At 46.7% G+C, this 17,426-nt stretch overlaps 1 protein-coding gene across 2 annotated transcripts in view; it reads left to right on the forward strand.

The window, feature by feature from the left end:
- The window catches only part of USP33 (ubiquitin specific peptidase 33), a 1,143,586-nt gene that overhangs the window by 7,264 nt on the left and 1,118,896 nt on the right, over window positions 1–17,426 (forward strand). For both annotated transcript variants that reach the window (XM_069641664.1, XM_069641665.1), the window contains exon 2: window positions 9,598–9,729. In XM_069641664.1, coding sequence (XP_069497765.1) covers window positions 9,649–9,729 — 81 coding nt within the window. In that variant the 5' untranslated portion in view covers window positions 9,598–9,648. The remainder of the gene's footprint in view (window positions 1–9,597; window positions 9,730–17,426) is intronic.

A 17,426-nucleotide genomic window follows, 5' to 3' on the forward strand; every position in this document is an offset into this window, starting at 1 on the left:
GAGTTCGGAGATCGAAAGGAAACTACATCAAAGAACCCCCACTAGAGGTTTTGCTGCGATAGTCCTAGTTCAGCAGTATTGCCAGCAAGAAGCAGGATACGCAGGGCTCAGAGATTTGGTGAAAACATAATCAAAGAATCGGGTAACCACAGAATGTTGGCAGGCAAATACCTTGACAGAGTACCCAGCAAAAGAAAGTTCAACAGACAATAGGATATAGTTCCAAGGATGCTATAGCGTGAGCCAGAACAGCAGGCAAATTCCGGGAGCAAGGCAGAGGGTCGGAGTTTCAAACAGGCATAAACCATAGACAAAATGTAGATCAGAAAGCACTCCAGGGGCAGGCAGAAGGTCGAATCCAAATGGTCACGACAATGCAGACAAGGGTTAGACAATTCGAGAATCCAAATAACGTAAGCCAAGTCCGTAAACCAAGAACAGCACAGGAATTCCGAAAGCAAGAAACGCGAAGATACTCAATAAGGAGCACCGCGATTAGTTCTGGGTCTCCTTACGTAGCATCACGTGACATGAAACCACGCTGGGTACGCACGGAACGCTGCTTGCGGTAACCTAGTTGCCATGGCAACCTGCAGCGCTCCATGAGCCACGTCCTGGCGATGAGGAACACACGTCGGGCCATCGCTCGTGAAGCAAGTAGGAAGGCAACCTTGTTTCTTCCCGCACGTACGGTTTTGATTGCAGGAATGAACACATCTGGGGCATGCGATAAGGAATCCGCGGGAATCGTTTTCCTAACAGCTACCCTGGTTCTCTTGCGGTTCCAATTAAATGACCACACATGTTTTTGAATGGTCCTGATGAAACCTTTGGGAACCCTTGCTGGTAGGGCCGTGAAATGGTGCAGGATATTGGGCAAAATCATCATTTTAAGGGCATTTATCCACCCCATCCAGGATATTGATAAGGGCACCCATTCCGCCAGCAGCCGGTGCAGCATTTCAACTAAAGGTAGGTGGTAAAGAGCACCCAGAGAACCAGTACTCTGGACCCACAAATATCTAATGCTGGTTTCTACCCATCTATAGGGTTCTATACCTTGCAATTCCTGAATCTTTTCTGAGGGGGCACCCGCAAACGTTTTCGGAGGGAGCGGTCACGTTTCATAACTCTGACTTGTGGGAATTTATTTTTAACCCTGCCACCTCCCCAAATAGAATAAGCCCCTGTAGGATCCCTGCAAATGAGGTTTCTTGTTCTCTGATCAACAGGAGCATATCATCGGCAAACGCTGCAACTCCATGCACCCCACCCCCAAAGGGAATCCCTAATATCTTGGGACGCCTTATGCAGCCCAAGAGCGGCTCCAGGTGGATGGCGAATGAGTGTGGAGAGTGGGCAACCCTGCTTAGTGCCTCGTGAAACCGTGATCATCTGGGAAAGTTCCTGTTGATTGCCAGGCGCAAGGAGGAAAGGATTTTAGAACCGAATCCCATAACCTCCATGGCATGGAAGAGGTATGGTCATTCGACCTGCTCGAATGTCTTCTCAGCATCCATTGCTAGTATAAATGCAGGGGTTCTAGATTTATTTACTTTTTCAATCAGATGACAGACCTGCCGAATGTTATCCGAGGTCTGCCTATGCCTAATAAATCCCGACTAGTTGGGATCAATCAGTTTGGGGAGGAGCTTATCCAGGCGTGATGCCAGAACCTTGGTGTAGATCTTTGTGTCTGGATTAATATTGGCAATCGGCCGGTATGAACCGCATAGTGACATCCTTACCCTGCTTTGGGAGCAGCACAACCTTGGCTTTTTCCATTGTCTGGGTGATACACCCTGCCCCCCTCCTCAAAAAGAGTTAAGTGCCTCTCTAAAGGTTTTGTAGAAGCACGCGGGAAAGCCACCCTGGCCCAGTGCCTTTACTGATGGCAAGGCAGCTATAGCCGCCCTTACTACTTCGGGAGTAATGTCTCCCTAAAGTTCTTCCCGTTCTTAAGGAGTGATCTTAGGGAGATGGCACTGGGACAGGTATTCCCTTTGGGCTTCCTTATCAGGGGAAATCTGATGTGTAGAAGACCTGATTCTATGAAGACCAAAATTGTCGGGTAGAGCAGTGCTTTCTTGCCCCCCCACCTTTATTTTAAGGATTGTCCTTGACGCTTCTTTTTTTCTGATCAACCTTGCTGACAGGCGATCCACCTTATTGGATTTGACATACCTCTGTTGGAGGTAGGGCAATTGACGCTCTGCAGCTCCAGTATGCAAAACATCCACTGGGCCCCGCATCGGCCGATATTCCCTTTGCAGCATACTCCCAGTGTTATTCGCCATTCGAGCCATTAAGTTTAGCTTCCAATTCCTCCTGTAAGTGACCTAGTTGTTTGTCCCTCTGGCACTTCATAAAAATGAGCTCTGCCCTCAATGTGTTTTTTTCATACTTGGGGGCAGCTTGCATGTCCTTCCCCTTTTTTTTGGACATAGCGCGTGGGCAGGTCTGATGGGGGGTGGGGAGCACTGCCCCCACCTCTTCTCCCTGATATTGTTTTGTATCCTTCGGACTTCTTGTGGCATTTTTTCAGGGTGTAGGCACCTCCTCCCTCCGCCAGCTTTGTGGGTCTGCCCTTGACTGTTTGGGGGGGGGGTGGAACTCCCCTCTAACTGTGCGCAGGTGAGCCATTGTTTTTCCTCCTCCTCAGGTTTCAAGTGACCCTTCTCCTTGCTCCCAGGATCACTCTGCCCTGAACCCGACCAAATCGTCTCTCCCTTATTCTTCTTTGCCCACCACGGATGTAGATGGACTCTTTAGCCCTCGATTCAGCCTCAGGATTGGCCCAGGGAGGCTAGGGCCCCACTGGTCACTGTCTCCTATGTGTGGTATGCCTCTTGCTCCCTTGTCTCCCTTGCTGTGCTTCTGATGGGAGTGTTCTGGCTCAGGCACTATATGCAGCTCCAAAATCCAAAATGTACCTCAAATGGGCCTCCAGTCTACCTGGCTATAACACCACAGGGCCTCTACTGGTCTTCTTTGCAAAGTGCTGGCTTCAAGGCTTGGGCAGGGGCCCTCCCGCCACACTCCCCACTCCTCCCCGTCACTCTGCTCAAAGCTGGTGATAACTGCCTGCTGATACTGCCTGCGCTGGCCAGTCTCTACCTGCTTGCTCCCTTTCCTTGGGCCCCGGCGCACGCTGACCTGTGATGGTTCTCCCCCAAGGGGGGGGGGCGAAGGGGAGTCGATCCCCTCAAGGTCGCCGGCTTCCTGCCGCTGGACTTTCGCTGTGCGGCCCCTCCTGGCCGCTCTGGGTGCTCTTCTGCGCAGCTCTCAGCAGTGGGCTAGGGGTATGGCCCCTCTGGAACCTCCTGATCTCAACGATGAGGTGCTGCTTCGGTTCGGTCAGCGCCTTGATTTTCCTGCTGGTGCTCGCCAGCAGGGGAGACCCTGTTCCACGAATCCAGCCCCGGTGGGCCTCCAATATCGCAGGCAGCTCCTTCCTGACTGGCTCCTCCGCTGTCGGACAGCGGATGCTTTCCGCCAACCCGCCTCGCAGCCGCACTCCTCCACCACCCTGGGTCTCCCCAAGTGTTTCTTCTTGCTCGCGGCCTAAGTGTGTGTCTCTCTGCTTGGGCTGCACCGGCCGCAGGCGCAGTGCCCCTGCTCCTCAGAAACCGCGGAGACGAAGGACGCACACCCGCCTCTGCTGAAGTCCCCCAGCAATCCAGGCTGTTGCACTCCACCACTGCAGCCTCCATTAATAAATCCCCGCCACACTCTCTTAATCACGCTGCTCTCCCCTCAGCGGCCATCATGGAAGCCCAATCACAATGCTCTTTTTAATGGGTATCCATCATAGATGCCAGTACAAAATACTGTTGTGTTTTTTTAATTTTTTTTTTATTTTTAGAAACGATGTGTGCTTTTATGTGGCTGCACTGGCATTTTGGGTCACCCAGTCTAGCCATTATTTGCTGTGGCATGACATATATATATTTTCTTTACTGGGATTCTATGAAAAAGCAAGCATTATGTGTCTAGGCTGGCATTTACGGCAGCCACTCAAGCCATTTCCTACTGTGGCGTGGCTTTTTTCACTGGGTGTCAAGGGTAAAGCAAACATGATGAGCATTATTACGCATCTAGACTTGGCTGCATTGTGCAGCCATTTTGGACATGTTTTCTTGTTGTGACAAGACATTTTTAAAGGCAAAGCCAACAGGAGTGTCTGGCAGAGCCATGGTGGACATGTTTTCTAATAGTATAATTACTGGCATTATGTTATGTTAAGTTGATTTGTACCGCACCGCTACCACCCAGGGGCAGTCTCCAGATGCTAGTGTGGCTCTGCAAAAATGTAGGGTGGGAAAAGATTGAGGCGATAGGTTCAGAACCAGGGGAAACTGGTGCCTGTGAAAATTTTGCATGTGGACACTTGTGAGCGGTCTTGCACATTGTAACCGTATGGGTAAGATTCCATGCCTCGGGTGTGTGGTAGTGTTTTGTGTTGGTGTTGTGTAGTTATGATGGGTTGGTTGTGTGCACTGGTTAGATCATGTCCATAAGGAATTCAGATTCACAGGTGGTCGTAGCTGTAATGTAGTCTGGCATCTTGGTGTATTGTTGCATTTTAGATGGTACTGGGCTATGTGGGTGGTTCACTCTGGATGTCGGCATAGAAATGGTTCTCTGTATCTTTGAGTGTGGCTAGTCCAAGATCTGGTGTAGAGGCGTCAGTTATGTAGGAGGAGCAGGAAGGGAAGAGAGTTAGTAAAGTCGGTCAGTTCGTTGTGGTCTCTCTCTGGGGCGGCCCTTTGGATGCTGCTTGACGGTATCTAGCCAGGTTCATGTTTGCGGTTCTTTCGCCCCTCTTGTCTCCTCTTCAGTTGTTTGTCTGCAGTGTTGTTGTGGCTGGTGTCCCTTATAGGTTGCCATTCTCTGCTGGATAGCTAGGTTTTGAGCAGTTTCCTGAAGGTGATGTGGTCTTCTGTGGTTCTAATTACTTTGGGCGTGTTGTTCGATGTGTTAGCAATTAGACGCTGTTCTGCCAAATATTTTTTTTCCATTATGTGTTGCCTCTATTTGTAGGTCGTTGCTGGATCTTAGTTCCCTTCCTGGGCCATACCGGCTAATCTTGTCTTGGAGGAATTCCAGTCCTTGTCTGTGCAAGGCTTTGTGGGCGATGCAGAGTGCTTTGAATTTGATGCGCTTTTTTTACTGGTAACCAGTGTAGGGTTTTCAGTGCTGGAGTGATGTGGTCTCTTCTGTTTAGTCTTAGTAGGATCCTGCCTGCTGTATTTTACACCCTTTAGGTTTTCATGGTGAATCGTTCTGGCATTCCTAGGTAGAGGCTGTTTGTGTAGGTAATTCCTGTGAGTATCAGGGATATGATTGTAAGGGTTCTGTGGGAGAAGAAGATGTAGTGAGTAATCTTCTGAATAGTTGTAGGAGGAGAAAGCATTTTTGGCTATTGCGTTGATTCGCGGTTCCTGTGATAGTCCGTTGTCTGTGAGTATTCCTAGGTTGTTTACTACATTGGTAGTCTCTGGTTGTGTTCCCCTGCCGATTTGGGCAGTCCAATTGCGGGTTCCCTCTGTTAAACCATGCGCGTGAGAGTTAGTTCTGTTTTTGCTGGGTTCAGTTTGAGGTTGTTCGTTGTCATCCAGTTGTATGTCTGTGAGGCAGTTGGTGAGGGTTGTTATTTTGCTCCTGTGTTCTGTTCTGTTTTCACAAACGGTTGTCGTTTGTCTAGTTGTAGGCGGTAAGTCGAATGATTTTCATCAGTGGGCACATGTAGATGTTGAAAAGTAGAGGGGAGACGCTGGAATCCTGTGGCACCCTGCATGATAGATTTTTGGTGTTGGAGGTGAATGGTGGTAGGTTCTTTTGGTTCGGTTTGTTAGGAATAAGGTAAGCCCCTTTAGGACGGATTCCTGCTACATTCCATCAATCTTTTTATTTGTGTTGTGTGGCTGATTGTGTCAAAAACTGCTGAAATGTCCAATAGAATATTTTCAGGTCGTCCTATTTGTCCTATATCAATAGTAGTGCTTATTCTGTTCTTTCATTGGTCTGAAGCCAACTTGTTATTGGTCAAGTATTCTGTTTGTTTCAACGTGTTTGATGGATTTTGTAGATGTGGTTCTCCAGATTCTTCGCTGGGTAGGGCAGGTTGGATATCAGTCTGTAGTTGCTTGGGTCTTCTGCGCTTTCGGAACTTTTTATCAGTGGTTTGAGAAGGAGGACAGTACCTTTCCTCTTTTGAGTGATAGATTCATTAGGTTCCGGAAGCGTCTCAATGGGGTTCTGTGGTTGAGGATTCCTTTGAAGACTTCAGGGAGCCCTGGGTCCCTTGGAGATCCTGCAAGGTTGGTGTCCTTGATCAGTGTGGCAAAAGTTTCCTCTGATTGGTTCTAGGCAGATGAGTTATGCTGTAATCTGTATTTCGTCTGGTGTCTCTTGTATTTGTCCCGGCTAGGTTGGTGGTCTCCTGTATTGTGCATTTTTGCTCTCAGGTGGTTGCTGATTTTGTCACTAAATTTTTGTGTAGGGTCGATGGAATTTCTATCTTTGATTTTGAAGAGTTGTTTCTGTGGATTGTTTGCCGATTCTATTCTTGGGGCGTAGTTGAGTTTTATTTTGCTTTGTGCAGTTTGTTTTGTCTTGTCTGGTGTATTGGTCTCTCCATTTTGTTTCCACTTTTCAATTGTTTTTTTCCACCTTTGAACCATTTTGCTGCCAGTTTTTTTGGTGTTGCTTTTAGCTGGTGCTAATTGGTCAAGGGCTTTGGTGATCCAATTGTTGAGTGTCTTCTGTTGTATCTATGTTTGTATCAGTGGGATATCTTTCGATTGTGACGGTTGCGTATAGAAGGTTTTTTAGGGCCTCTAGTTCTTACTGTTTCTTTTCTTGCTGGTTTGAGGTGTGATGTAGAATGCATCCAGTAATGGTCACTCTACACCATTGGTATAGGTGGCTCTGATGCGCATATTTCTTCCCTGCAGAACATTTCATCCAGGGTGTGTCCAGTGTTGTGAGTGGATCCATTGACTATTTGCTTGAACTGCAAGGTTTCCAGGAGTGTGCAGAATGAGTTTGCTGTGTTCACATTTTCTTTTTTTTAACCATATGTTGAAATCTCCCAGTATGACTAGGTTGTCGTGGTGGGTCGATAGCATGGCTGCCTTGTCTGCTAGTTTTGTTGCAAAGTTGGGGTTGTAAGAAGGTGGTCTGTAGCTCAGAAGGAATACTATGTTGGATTGGTCATTGAGTTCTATCTTGATTAAGAAGGATTCATAGTGTTCCGCATTGGTTGTGATGTGTATAATTGCGATTCCGCCTCCTTCGGTTTTCTCTGTTGGCGTGTATTAATTTATAATTGCCGGGTATTGCTTCGTTCGCGATGGCTTTATAGTTGTCCGATAGCCAGGTTTCTATAAAGAAGCGCATGTATGTGGCTCCTTCTTAGTTCATTGAGTTCTGTGTTTTGCCATGAGTCTAACATTGAGGAGGCTGCATTGTAGTTTGCTTGATTTGCCTTTCGTGTTGTTGTTAGTATTGTTTGTTCTGACCGGTGTGGTGTTTGTTGGGTTTCTGTTCGAGGTGGGGTTTTTCCGGTTGAGTCTTTTGTGTGGGGTGGTTCTTTGTTGGCCAGGCCCTTTGTCGAGTAGGCCGATAAGGTTAATGGCGGGGTTGGTTCGTTCCGGGTGGTAAATAGGGTAGCTACCCCTCTGTTAGTCTTGGTGCTTTAGCGGGTGTAGAGTGATGCATTCCAGTTTGTCCCGTGTTCTGGTTTGGGTATTGTCCATGGCAGAGACTGGGTTGGGATGGTTTATTAGGGGTGTTCCATTTGATGTTTGATATCCTGATTGGGTCTGTATTTGTGACGCTTGTTGGCTGTGGGTTCGTTGTTGCTGTACCGTTTTTGTTCACCACGTTGTCATATGTGGACAGGTAGCAAGCAATGTAGTCTGTCTTCGCTCTGTTATTTGAATGTCGCATTGCGAAGGGCTTGAAAAGGCCTTTTGTGGCTGGTCTACCTGCTCTTCTGCTACGCGAACTTCCTAAGGACTTTACCTGGTTCGTGTAAGGATTGACTCAACCCTCCTTCCCAGCTTCACTATATTTCAAAGGGTGCACGCGTATTAGCGTGCGTGCATTGTGAAGGGCTTGAAAAGGACTGTTGTGGCTGTTTGGGCTTGGTGGCTAAGTGCTTAATCTTTACCTGCAGGTACATTTGGTCGTATTGTGTTATTTCTGGTGATTCTGCTGTAGTTCACTCGTTCCAACGACTAGTGATCACTCCAGTAACTGCACATTAGTAGTGCACTTGCATTGTCTCGGGTGGGTACGTTCAACTGTATGCCGTTGTGTATTCGAGGAGCTCGGTACACGTTGAAATCGGATATGCCGTCAAAAGTTGACACCCTAAAGCTGGTTGAACGGCAGAAGCGTACACCATTAACTCCATCTCTGTGCTTAATAAATCAAATGCAACGTTCACGCGTGCCAGAGCACAATCGATATCCTATGATATTCATTCCTTTTATTTAACTGAAGTCTCCAAGTCTCGGCTGCCTAGCGCCATTTCCACACTGCCTTGCAGACAGGCGACACGAGAAATACATTCCCAAACAACTCCTTCCCTTTTGATGACTAATGATAAACGCACGTCCTCTTGTTCCTCCTCTGTCCAAGACCCTAGCGATTCAACCATGGTTTTAATACCACTGAATCCGATACCCATTCAGCCAGTTGACACTTCAGTCAACCTGATTCTGAGTGCAGTTGATCCCATTCAAACACGCACTACTTCAGTTACTGTGCTTTTTCACAATGACCCGTCTACCTCTGCCTTTACGAATCGACTTGATAGACCTCGATCCTCCATCCAAAGCCAGTCCCAGTGTTGAAATTCCCTGCTGGCGACTAATACAGATGCTTCCACGTCCCTTATTCTGTCTCCAATAGCTAACCCGGTTCTAACTCCGACCCATCAGCAAATTTTAAAACCTAATTCAGTGCTGTCCCAATCTCCAATTTTGTTTGGTACAGCGTTGCACAATTCTTCTATCTTGTCCATTTCATTTTCTCAACCTCCTTCGAGGAAACAGTTGAACTTTCAAAACTCACGCTCTCCTACTCTTTCTCCCCCCTCTTCTCCAGGAGGTCTACTCCTCCATTAGGACTCACGAGGGTGAGTGGGAAGGGATCGGGGAACAGGGAAAATGGCCCCTCGTGCCACGGAACTCATTGCCCTGGCAACTGCATCAGTCTGCTGCTTGGCCATGCCCCTTTCCCTGCACTCTTAACGGACTGCACTCAGCGATTTACTGTTTTACAAAATGACTCCCTTTTTAAAAGCCTTTCAAATTGTTACATTATTCATTCCCCCCGCCACAAATATGTCACAGAACAATTATGCCCCACCGATATTGAAGGCTATACACTGTTAATTCATCTTTCATCCCACCACCTTACCAGACCTCATCAATATGTAGTTGTTAAAATGTTATTGTGCTTTGTGAAATGCCCCAGCTCAAAGGTACTGTATAAAATGAGAAATACCTGATGATGAAAAGGTTTGTTCTTCTGTTCCAGGTCTGTTCAAATCATTGGTTAATGTTCTTATTGGTATTTCAGACATCTGTTGTGCCCAAAATCACCAAGTTCTGGGAAATTGTCCTGATCAAGATGTCTGGCACGATCAATGAATGTCAACATTTGGAGACAATTGGAGGAGTTACAAAAGATGAACTGATTCAGAAATCGAAAGTAAGTTGCAGATCCCATTGTATTGCATGTCTTCACGATCAGCTAGTAACATGACTGCTAACCGGCCAAGAATCTCATTTAATGTTGGCTGTGTGAAAAACATTGGTGTGGACGTAAAGCAATAATGTGTTCCTTTTTCAGAACCTTAAACTGTGTTGATTTAATGGGTCTAGTGCATCAATTTACAGGAACATGTCTTGGATGTCAGCCTGATTTATGCCTTGGGTAGTTTCTCTCATGTTACTCCTAAAGGTGATAAATAATGTCTAAATCATACGCTGTTTCCATGATTTAGGTACGTTACCTGGAAGACTTTGACACATAACATGCACAGGGTTTGCAGAAGGACAATAGCATGGTCTGACTTTTTCACCTCCATATAGCATGTGTTATGTGACAAATCCTTGGATGTTGTCTCTTCTCTCCTAGCGGGAGCCCCTTCCCATGAGGCCAGGGAGGTGAGGCAGCTACCAGATAGTCCCCCTGGGGATGGGTATTCAGCAGGTAGATCTCATCCGGATGCTCACCCGTTAGTACTACGGACGACTATTCAGGGAGAACCTGGGATGTCCAGACTATACCACAACCTCCCTCAGCCTCCTACCCTTTACAGGGTACTATAGTTCCCCACACTTCCATGTACTTGTGTAGGGTAGATAACTGAACCACCTGAAGTACTGCGACGAGAAAGACTAGGGACTACCTATGAGAGTCATATGTGAAGACTTGCATGAAGAAGAATCCAAGTAACCCACTTGAGAATAACGTCAGTACCAAGATGACGATGAAGATGAAGAGGAGGTGTAGAGTAATAAACGCTCAGCAGAACAAAAACCAGCATTCTAGTCAATATGGACAATATGTGAAAGTGGAACACCATAAGGTAAAACGGGCTAAAAATGACGTTCATCCCTCCCTCTAGGAGCCACAAACAGGTCGGCGGTGCAGCAAAGGGAAGCCTGGGAAATCGAGACACGAGAAGGTGAAGCCTCCGAAAAGGGTCTGAAGAGAAAGGACCCTTCTCCCAACTGGAAGCAGGCTGCCGAAACTGATGGAAGAAAAGGGACCATGTGATCCATGTCAGAAAGGCAGGCCAGCAGGGAGCAGAAGCTACGGATACACTGTAGCTGGAGTGGACCAGGTGTAGAGCGTGGGATGGAAGAGATGGTCCTGACTGGACAGAGCCCTAATGGAAGCTCCCTGGAGGTAGGGTCTTGTCAGGGATAGCTGGTGGGGACAGAAGAAGGGCCTTGGGCCCTACAAAGAAAGGTGGAAGTACCCTAGAGAACAGGGCTTAGAGAAGAGCCTGGGAAAGAGACTTTAAACGAATAATTGCACCTGAAGTACGGGTCTGGGACCCCCAATTACAAAAAAGAAAGCATAACAGTACTTGGCAGGATAGTGAATCAAGTTTGTTATATAGTCAGCAGAGAAACCTGAGAACGACCAAGGTAATGGAGCCCCTGGCATTTCAGGAAACAAAGCAAAGGAAGACGCTTGCAAAAATACTGGGGAAAGGAGTAATTTCCCCTGACGCTGTGAACTGTACTTAAGATGACCATGAGAAGGCAGACATTCTTCCTGTTACTGGAAACCATGCACTTGGAGAAGGGAGGCATTCTCCAGGACACCCATGGTGAAGAACAAGAATGGGTAGTAAGGAATGCTGATGTTTTGGAATTGGAATTTTTTTTATCATTGAACTAAGACTTTCAGTCTGAAACTTTTTGTTGAGCCTTTGAAGAGGATTGCGACCTGCGGAAAGGGAGTCATTGCCTCAGGAAATAGTCCCTCCGGACCACTGGCACTGTAGTCAGCTCTCCAGAAGAAGGGAGCCATTCATCTGCACCAAGAAGACTTACCAATCCTTTGGTTTAGTTTTATAAATGATGGGGAGGGAAATGGGTTTCTGACACAGGACGGTGGACTTTTTATTTTCTTTGACATCTTCACAGATTCCTTAGTGTTTTTGGTTGAGACGGGGGAAACCCCTCTTGGAAGATTCGGAAAGTTAAGTTTGTCTCTTTATTTCCAGAGCCAATAAGTGTATAGCCAAAATAATGCCACATGTATGTCATGTTTCCTCCTTCCACATCCTTGGTTAGTTTACAGAACAATGATTGTGCTGTTATTTTCGATGTTGGTCGGTTTTCCAGCATGTTTCCTTCTAGTCAAACACTAAGTTTGACTGTATTCAGGATAGAATTCATTTGACATTACTATCAAGCTGGGGATTCTGGTGCTCCCCTAATGTATTCACACTGTTCGTTTTCTCAGTCTGCCTCAAAGTATTCTTTAGGGCCGTAGCCACTGGTGTTTTGTTGCAATAGGTAAGATTACTCTTCTGCATGGTGGAAGAGGTATGCACGACTTGGATATTCCTGCTACTTCTGTGACTGGGTCATGGATATGACACTGTCAGAAGGGCCAAGGGACCCCTCTCAACCTGTGGTAGGCAGCCTATCGTGGGAACGTCGGATATTAGACCTACCCCAGAGGTGCTGCGGGGAATTGAGAGGGAACCCTATCCTGGTTCCCCGGCTACGCACGGAGCGGTGCGTGTATATTGGTATTTAGTTCTCTAACCTGGTGCCTAGTGCATCGTCTTGCCATACTTCCATTTTCATACTTCCCTTTCCCTGAGAAAGCAAGCAGCAAGACCATGACAAAAAAGGCCCATGTGAAATCAAAAGGTGGGGACTACAAGTCCCAGTATGCAATGTCTATTCATCCAGAATATAATGGTGTTGGTGCGGAGGAGAAGAGCAAGTATCGAAACTTGCAGAAGCCCAAGACCGGCTGTGATGCAAAGAGGCTGAAAAGTACTGTACCTGCTGTGCCCTGGTTCTACAGAGTAAATTGGCAGAGGAGAAGGCGCCAAACCAATTGAAACTATACCTTTGTGGCCGGCGAGTAATACAAACTCACCTTTGGTGATCCCACAATAGGGAAGAACTGAGACAGACCAGATGAGCTCCAAAGGCAGAGGCTGGGAGGGGAAGGACATACAAGTCTGGGGAAAAGAGAAGGCACTGGATTGCTCTGAAGAAGTTGGAGGAGGCGTAGGAGGACCAAGAGCTCAGATAGCAGCGAGGTGGAGATCGAGGTTGAGGAGCGTGTTCGCGTCAGGAGAGAGTTGGAGTAAGGTGCTTGGGGAAATTGACAAAGTTGTAACAATTTTTGTTGTGTTAATGTTTGGGTGGGGGGGTGTGAGGAGGAGAGTGGTGAGAGTAGGAGCAAAAGGAGAAGTAAGAGCAGGAGGTGTAGAGGTGGTATTGGTTGGTGGGAGGAAGTAGTACTTGGGTGTGAGTGGTTAGGTGTGTGACTAGGGAGTTTATGAGAATATGACTGGGAGAAGATGAGTAGTGTGGAAGGGTAAGAGTAGTAGTGGTGACGGGAATAGTAGTGCTGGAGAGAGACTGAGTAGAGAGAGGGAGAATATCTATGGCGAGACGGGAAGAGTGTTCTAGAGAGAAAGACAAAGCATTGGAATTAGGGAAAGAGTAGGAGGGTGAAATGGAAGGACAGGACATCCGGGAGAGGATGCGCTTACAGGAAAGGACGAAGTGGGGCCTGAAGAGAGGCACCTGTCCTTGCCCATCCTTAAACTGGGTTACATTGGGGAACATGGGTTAGGAAACACTTAGACTGTTCTCAGTGCGCTCGCCTCTCTACAGGCTTCTGGGTTAAAGGCCTGCTGTGGGGGGCTCCTTGTGCGCACTAAGCTATAGTGGCAGGAACACTATCTTGCAGCAGACCAAGGCTATACTGCAATGTATCCAGTAGCAGGGTCCCCTTCTCACAAGTGGCTGACTCCCTACGCCCCAGGCTCTTGTATAACCATTAAGCTATGGGTGTGTTGTGTATTTGCAAGGCATAAAATAAACAGTGCCGCATAGCAATTTCTGTTGAATTGCTAATTAAACTGACACTTTTGTAGCACGGCTTGCTACTTAAATGTCCCTGTTCAATAAAAGCACATCTCGCCCTGCGTTCCTCTTTCCCTCAGGGGTCTCTCCACCCTCTTTTCCCTGTTCACTCTAAGTTCAAATGGGCTAATGGCAAGAGAGTGCAACAGTAATAACTTCCTCCACTCTTAATGTACCAAAGACCATAAAATCAGTACCACAGATGGTGGCTCTGAGTATGAATGGTGATAAACTTTCATGGGTGTATAGCGCTGTGCTTGGGTCTATCTGGCTTGGGGTTGAGGTTATTAGCATCCCGGCCTTCCCCCGAGAGTGGTATTTAACACTATATTGAAAATCGCAGGCAAGAGCCATCTTGTCCACCCGAAGTTGACAATTACCCTGCCTGCTGCAAAACCATACTACATACTTCGTCTCAGGCTATGACTTTCCTTTATCATTGAACTTTTTAATTTAAGAAACATTTGAAATTCTCCTTACAGATCAAATGATGGGTCAAGCATGTGGATCATACAATATACAGACACCACCCTGTGCAACACCGACTGGAGCAGCTCCACAGAGCGTTGCACTGAAAACCTGTTGTTTTCAAAGCCTTTTTATCATATCTGTTTATTTGTGTCCATTCATGCGCTTAACCTTTACATTTTACAGACACGCTGTCTCACTTCAGCAGTACACACAAATGCTGTATTGTTGCTCATTTTATGTCTTGGGTACAAATAACTTCTGGTGACATAAAACATAGGAGTATAAAATAGCTGATCAAATATGTAGGTTTGCTAATCAAGAAACGTTTAATAAGCAGACTCTGCTAATCAATTTTTTAAAACTAATTTATGCCTCGATTTGCCTAGGAGTGGTCTCTCCCTTTGGCAAGCTGTTCTTTCTCTAGGATTTACCCCCTCCAACTGTTCTTTAAGTGATAGGAATGGTCTTGATTAGTTCATCATTTTTTTTGTTTAAGCTGTAATGTGCCGCCTATACACCAAAACGAATGCATTGGAATACAGCTAGGGAGAGATGGCATATGAGAATTGACACACTGCTTGTAGATGTTGTTTGGTTATTTATCCACCGTTGCTTGCCCATGGCCATGATAATCCCTATGGCCCTTCCCACACATTTCTGTCCCCTCCTTGCCCAAAATGCACCTTCCTGTGATCTCTTTGAGCTAGCTTTCTCAAGACATAAAATCGAAATTTGCAGTGAAAGATGCAGCCAGGGTCAAAGCATTTTTCGGATTGATAGTTTAATTGGTGCTGTAAGCATGCTCCTGGTGTAATACAGATGTCTTCACCAGGTCTGCTTTTAGCCACTTGATTTATAAGCAGTGTTCGTGTCCTTCATTAGTCTTGTTAAAAACAAAAAATATTGGCAAGTCGAACAATTTTGGCTTCATGTATCGGTATTACATAGGCATTTGCCAGGCACTGCTATCATATGCTCGGGTACATTCACAATTTTCCAGATGCTGCCATCAATGTCAATGCCTGGTAAATACCTTTCCCATGTCTACACAAAAGCTAAAACTGTTGCCATTGCTTTTTTAGAATTAGGGAGATTGTCATAATTGGTGTTGATAGGCGGCCCTGTGGTTTTAAGTAAAGTGGCCTCTGAGCCATCTTGAAATCTCATTTGTTGTTTGGGTGCTTTTGCAGTGCTCTACCACAATGGGGTAGCGCAGAGCGACACGTGAGTCTTCTGCTTCTGACCACGGCATTGACTATCTGATTCAACCAGACACTGTCCCCCACACTGCAGTGTGTAAGCATCTCTGTTCCTTAGTGGATTTCCAATTTAGGTCTACCTCTCATTTTACTCTGTCCAATTAAATGACTGATGGGATCTGTAGTCCTTTCCTGTCATGTTCTCCAGTGGGTGACCAAGCCAAGTGATCATGCATCCTCCAACTTCTGGGGTCCACACTTGGCAGTGGCTAGACCGTTCCAGTCCCTTTAGGCTTGGGCTCCCCCATGTAACGGAGGGTGAATGCCACTGATTCACAACAATGTATAATTAATAAATGCATTTTTGAAAAAACAATACCATTTTTATTCTATCCATTATACCGGAAAGTATCGGGCAAAACATATGCAAAAATTGTAAAAATTAATTTAGGTTTGTCACAGCATCCTAGTATTGACCCATTTCCAACCAACTAACTCGCCCCGCCCTCCAAGCTCACTCCTTGTATTGGTTTTTAGACACTCTACCCTAAAACATCGAAAGGCTCTTTCTGGGCCTTCTGGTACTCTATTCCTGCCTCCTTTCTAACAATGATGGCCATTGTACCGAGGGATTACACTGCCCTCTTTGTGCATAGGGTGTCACTTGATCGACTATTTCCAGGTTAAAAAAGTGTTTTATGCATACTTTCAGTCACATCCTCCTCAGGAGAACGGGGCTAGTGGCCTTGCCCTATTAAATGGCGGTGGCCAAAAATCCATTATCTGCAGTTTTTGAGCGATCATGCACAATACAGATTATGGCAACCAGAAATAACTTGAGCAGCTCAACCGGTTCTTAGAATCCAAAAAACTCCTCGACCCCCGCACAATCCGGCTTCAGACCTCGACATGGAACAGAAACTTCTCTGATCTTGATCTGTGATGATCTCGAGGTCACTGCAGACTCTGAGTGTTGCGCAGCGCTGATTCTCCTCGCTATCTCTGCAACCTTGACACCGTTATCCATTCAATGCTTCTTGACCGCCTCCACTCGCTATCAATCCGTGGCTCGGCACGCAAATGGATTGCCTCTTTCCTCAGCAACAGGAAACAAATCACCTTCCTCTCCCCTTTTTGTCTCAACTGCTGGCTCTGGGAACACAGAAGTGCCCCAAGGTGCATGCCTCTGCTCTCCTTTTTAACCTCTATCTGACCACTTGGGAATCATCCGCGTGCGTTACTGCTCCTGTTACAACTACGCTGACGATACCCAAATTATCCTAAGAATTCCCAAGACAAGCGCCAACCCACGTTCCGACCTTGAATCTTGTCTGTGATATAGACCGATGGATGACAAACGACCACCTCCTTTTGAACCCTGATAAAACTGAAATCATGGTGTGCAGCACTTCTGCCCTTCTCCCACAATTGCTCCCTTGGCCACCACTCCCTTGGCCCACCACCCCAACCATCCAATATTGTCAAAAACCTAGGCTGCACTATGGACTCTGGCCTAACCCTCTCCCGTCCGATCAATGTTTCAAAATGCTGTCACTACACCTCAAACCTCTTAGACAGATTTTTCCGTACCTCTCCTACCCCATAACAGTTGCCGCTGTTATGTCTATTGTTATGTCGAGACTGGACTATGCCAACTCCCTATACCTGGGAGCACCGGCATACCCACTCCAAAGAGCCCAAAACGCTGCCGCCAAACTCCTCCTAACCCTGGGACACAGAGACCACATCTCACCGGCTCTCCGAACCCTCCACTGGCTCCCAATCAGACAAAGGGCCACTTTCAAGACCCTATGCATTGCCCACCAAGCAGTGCATAAATTCGGCCCAAAACCAAACCTCCCATCTCACACCCTAAGATCAAGCCAGGCCAACTTTCGAATGATTCCAATCTCTAATTCTCAGCATCAGAGGATCCGCTTTCTCAACCTTGGCCCCAACCCTGTGGAACTCACTCCCCCACATATTCGACACACCCAAGACTACATGGCCTTTCACAAAAAGCTCTAAAAACCTTGTTCTTTCCATAATACCGACAAAGGCCATCTAAGGCTGCTGAGACCTTGCAACCTGATGACAA

This window comes from Ambystoma mexicanum, chromosome 1q (assembly GCF_040938575.1).
Source record: "Ambystoma mexicanum isolate Mex_15411 chromosome 1q, UKY_AmexF1_1, whole genome shotgun sequence".
In the NCBI taxonomy this organism is placed as follows: Eukaryota; Metazoa; Chordata; class Amphibia; order Caudata; family Ambystomatidae; genus Ambystoma; species Ambystoma mexicanum.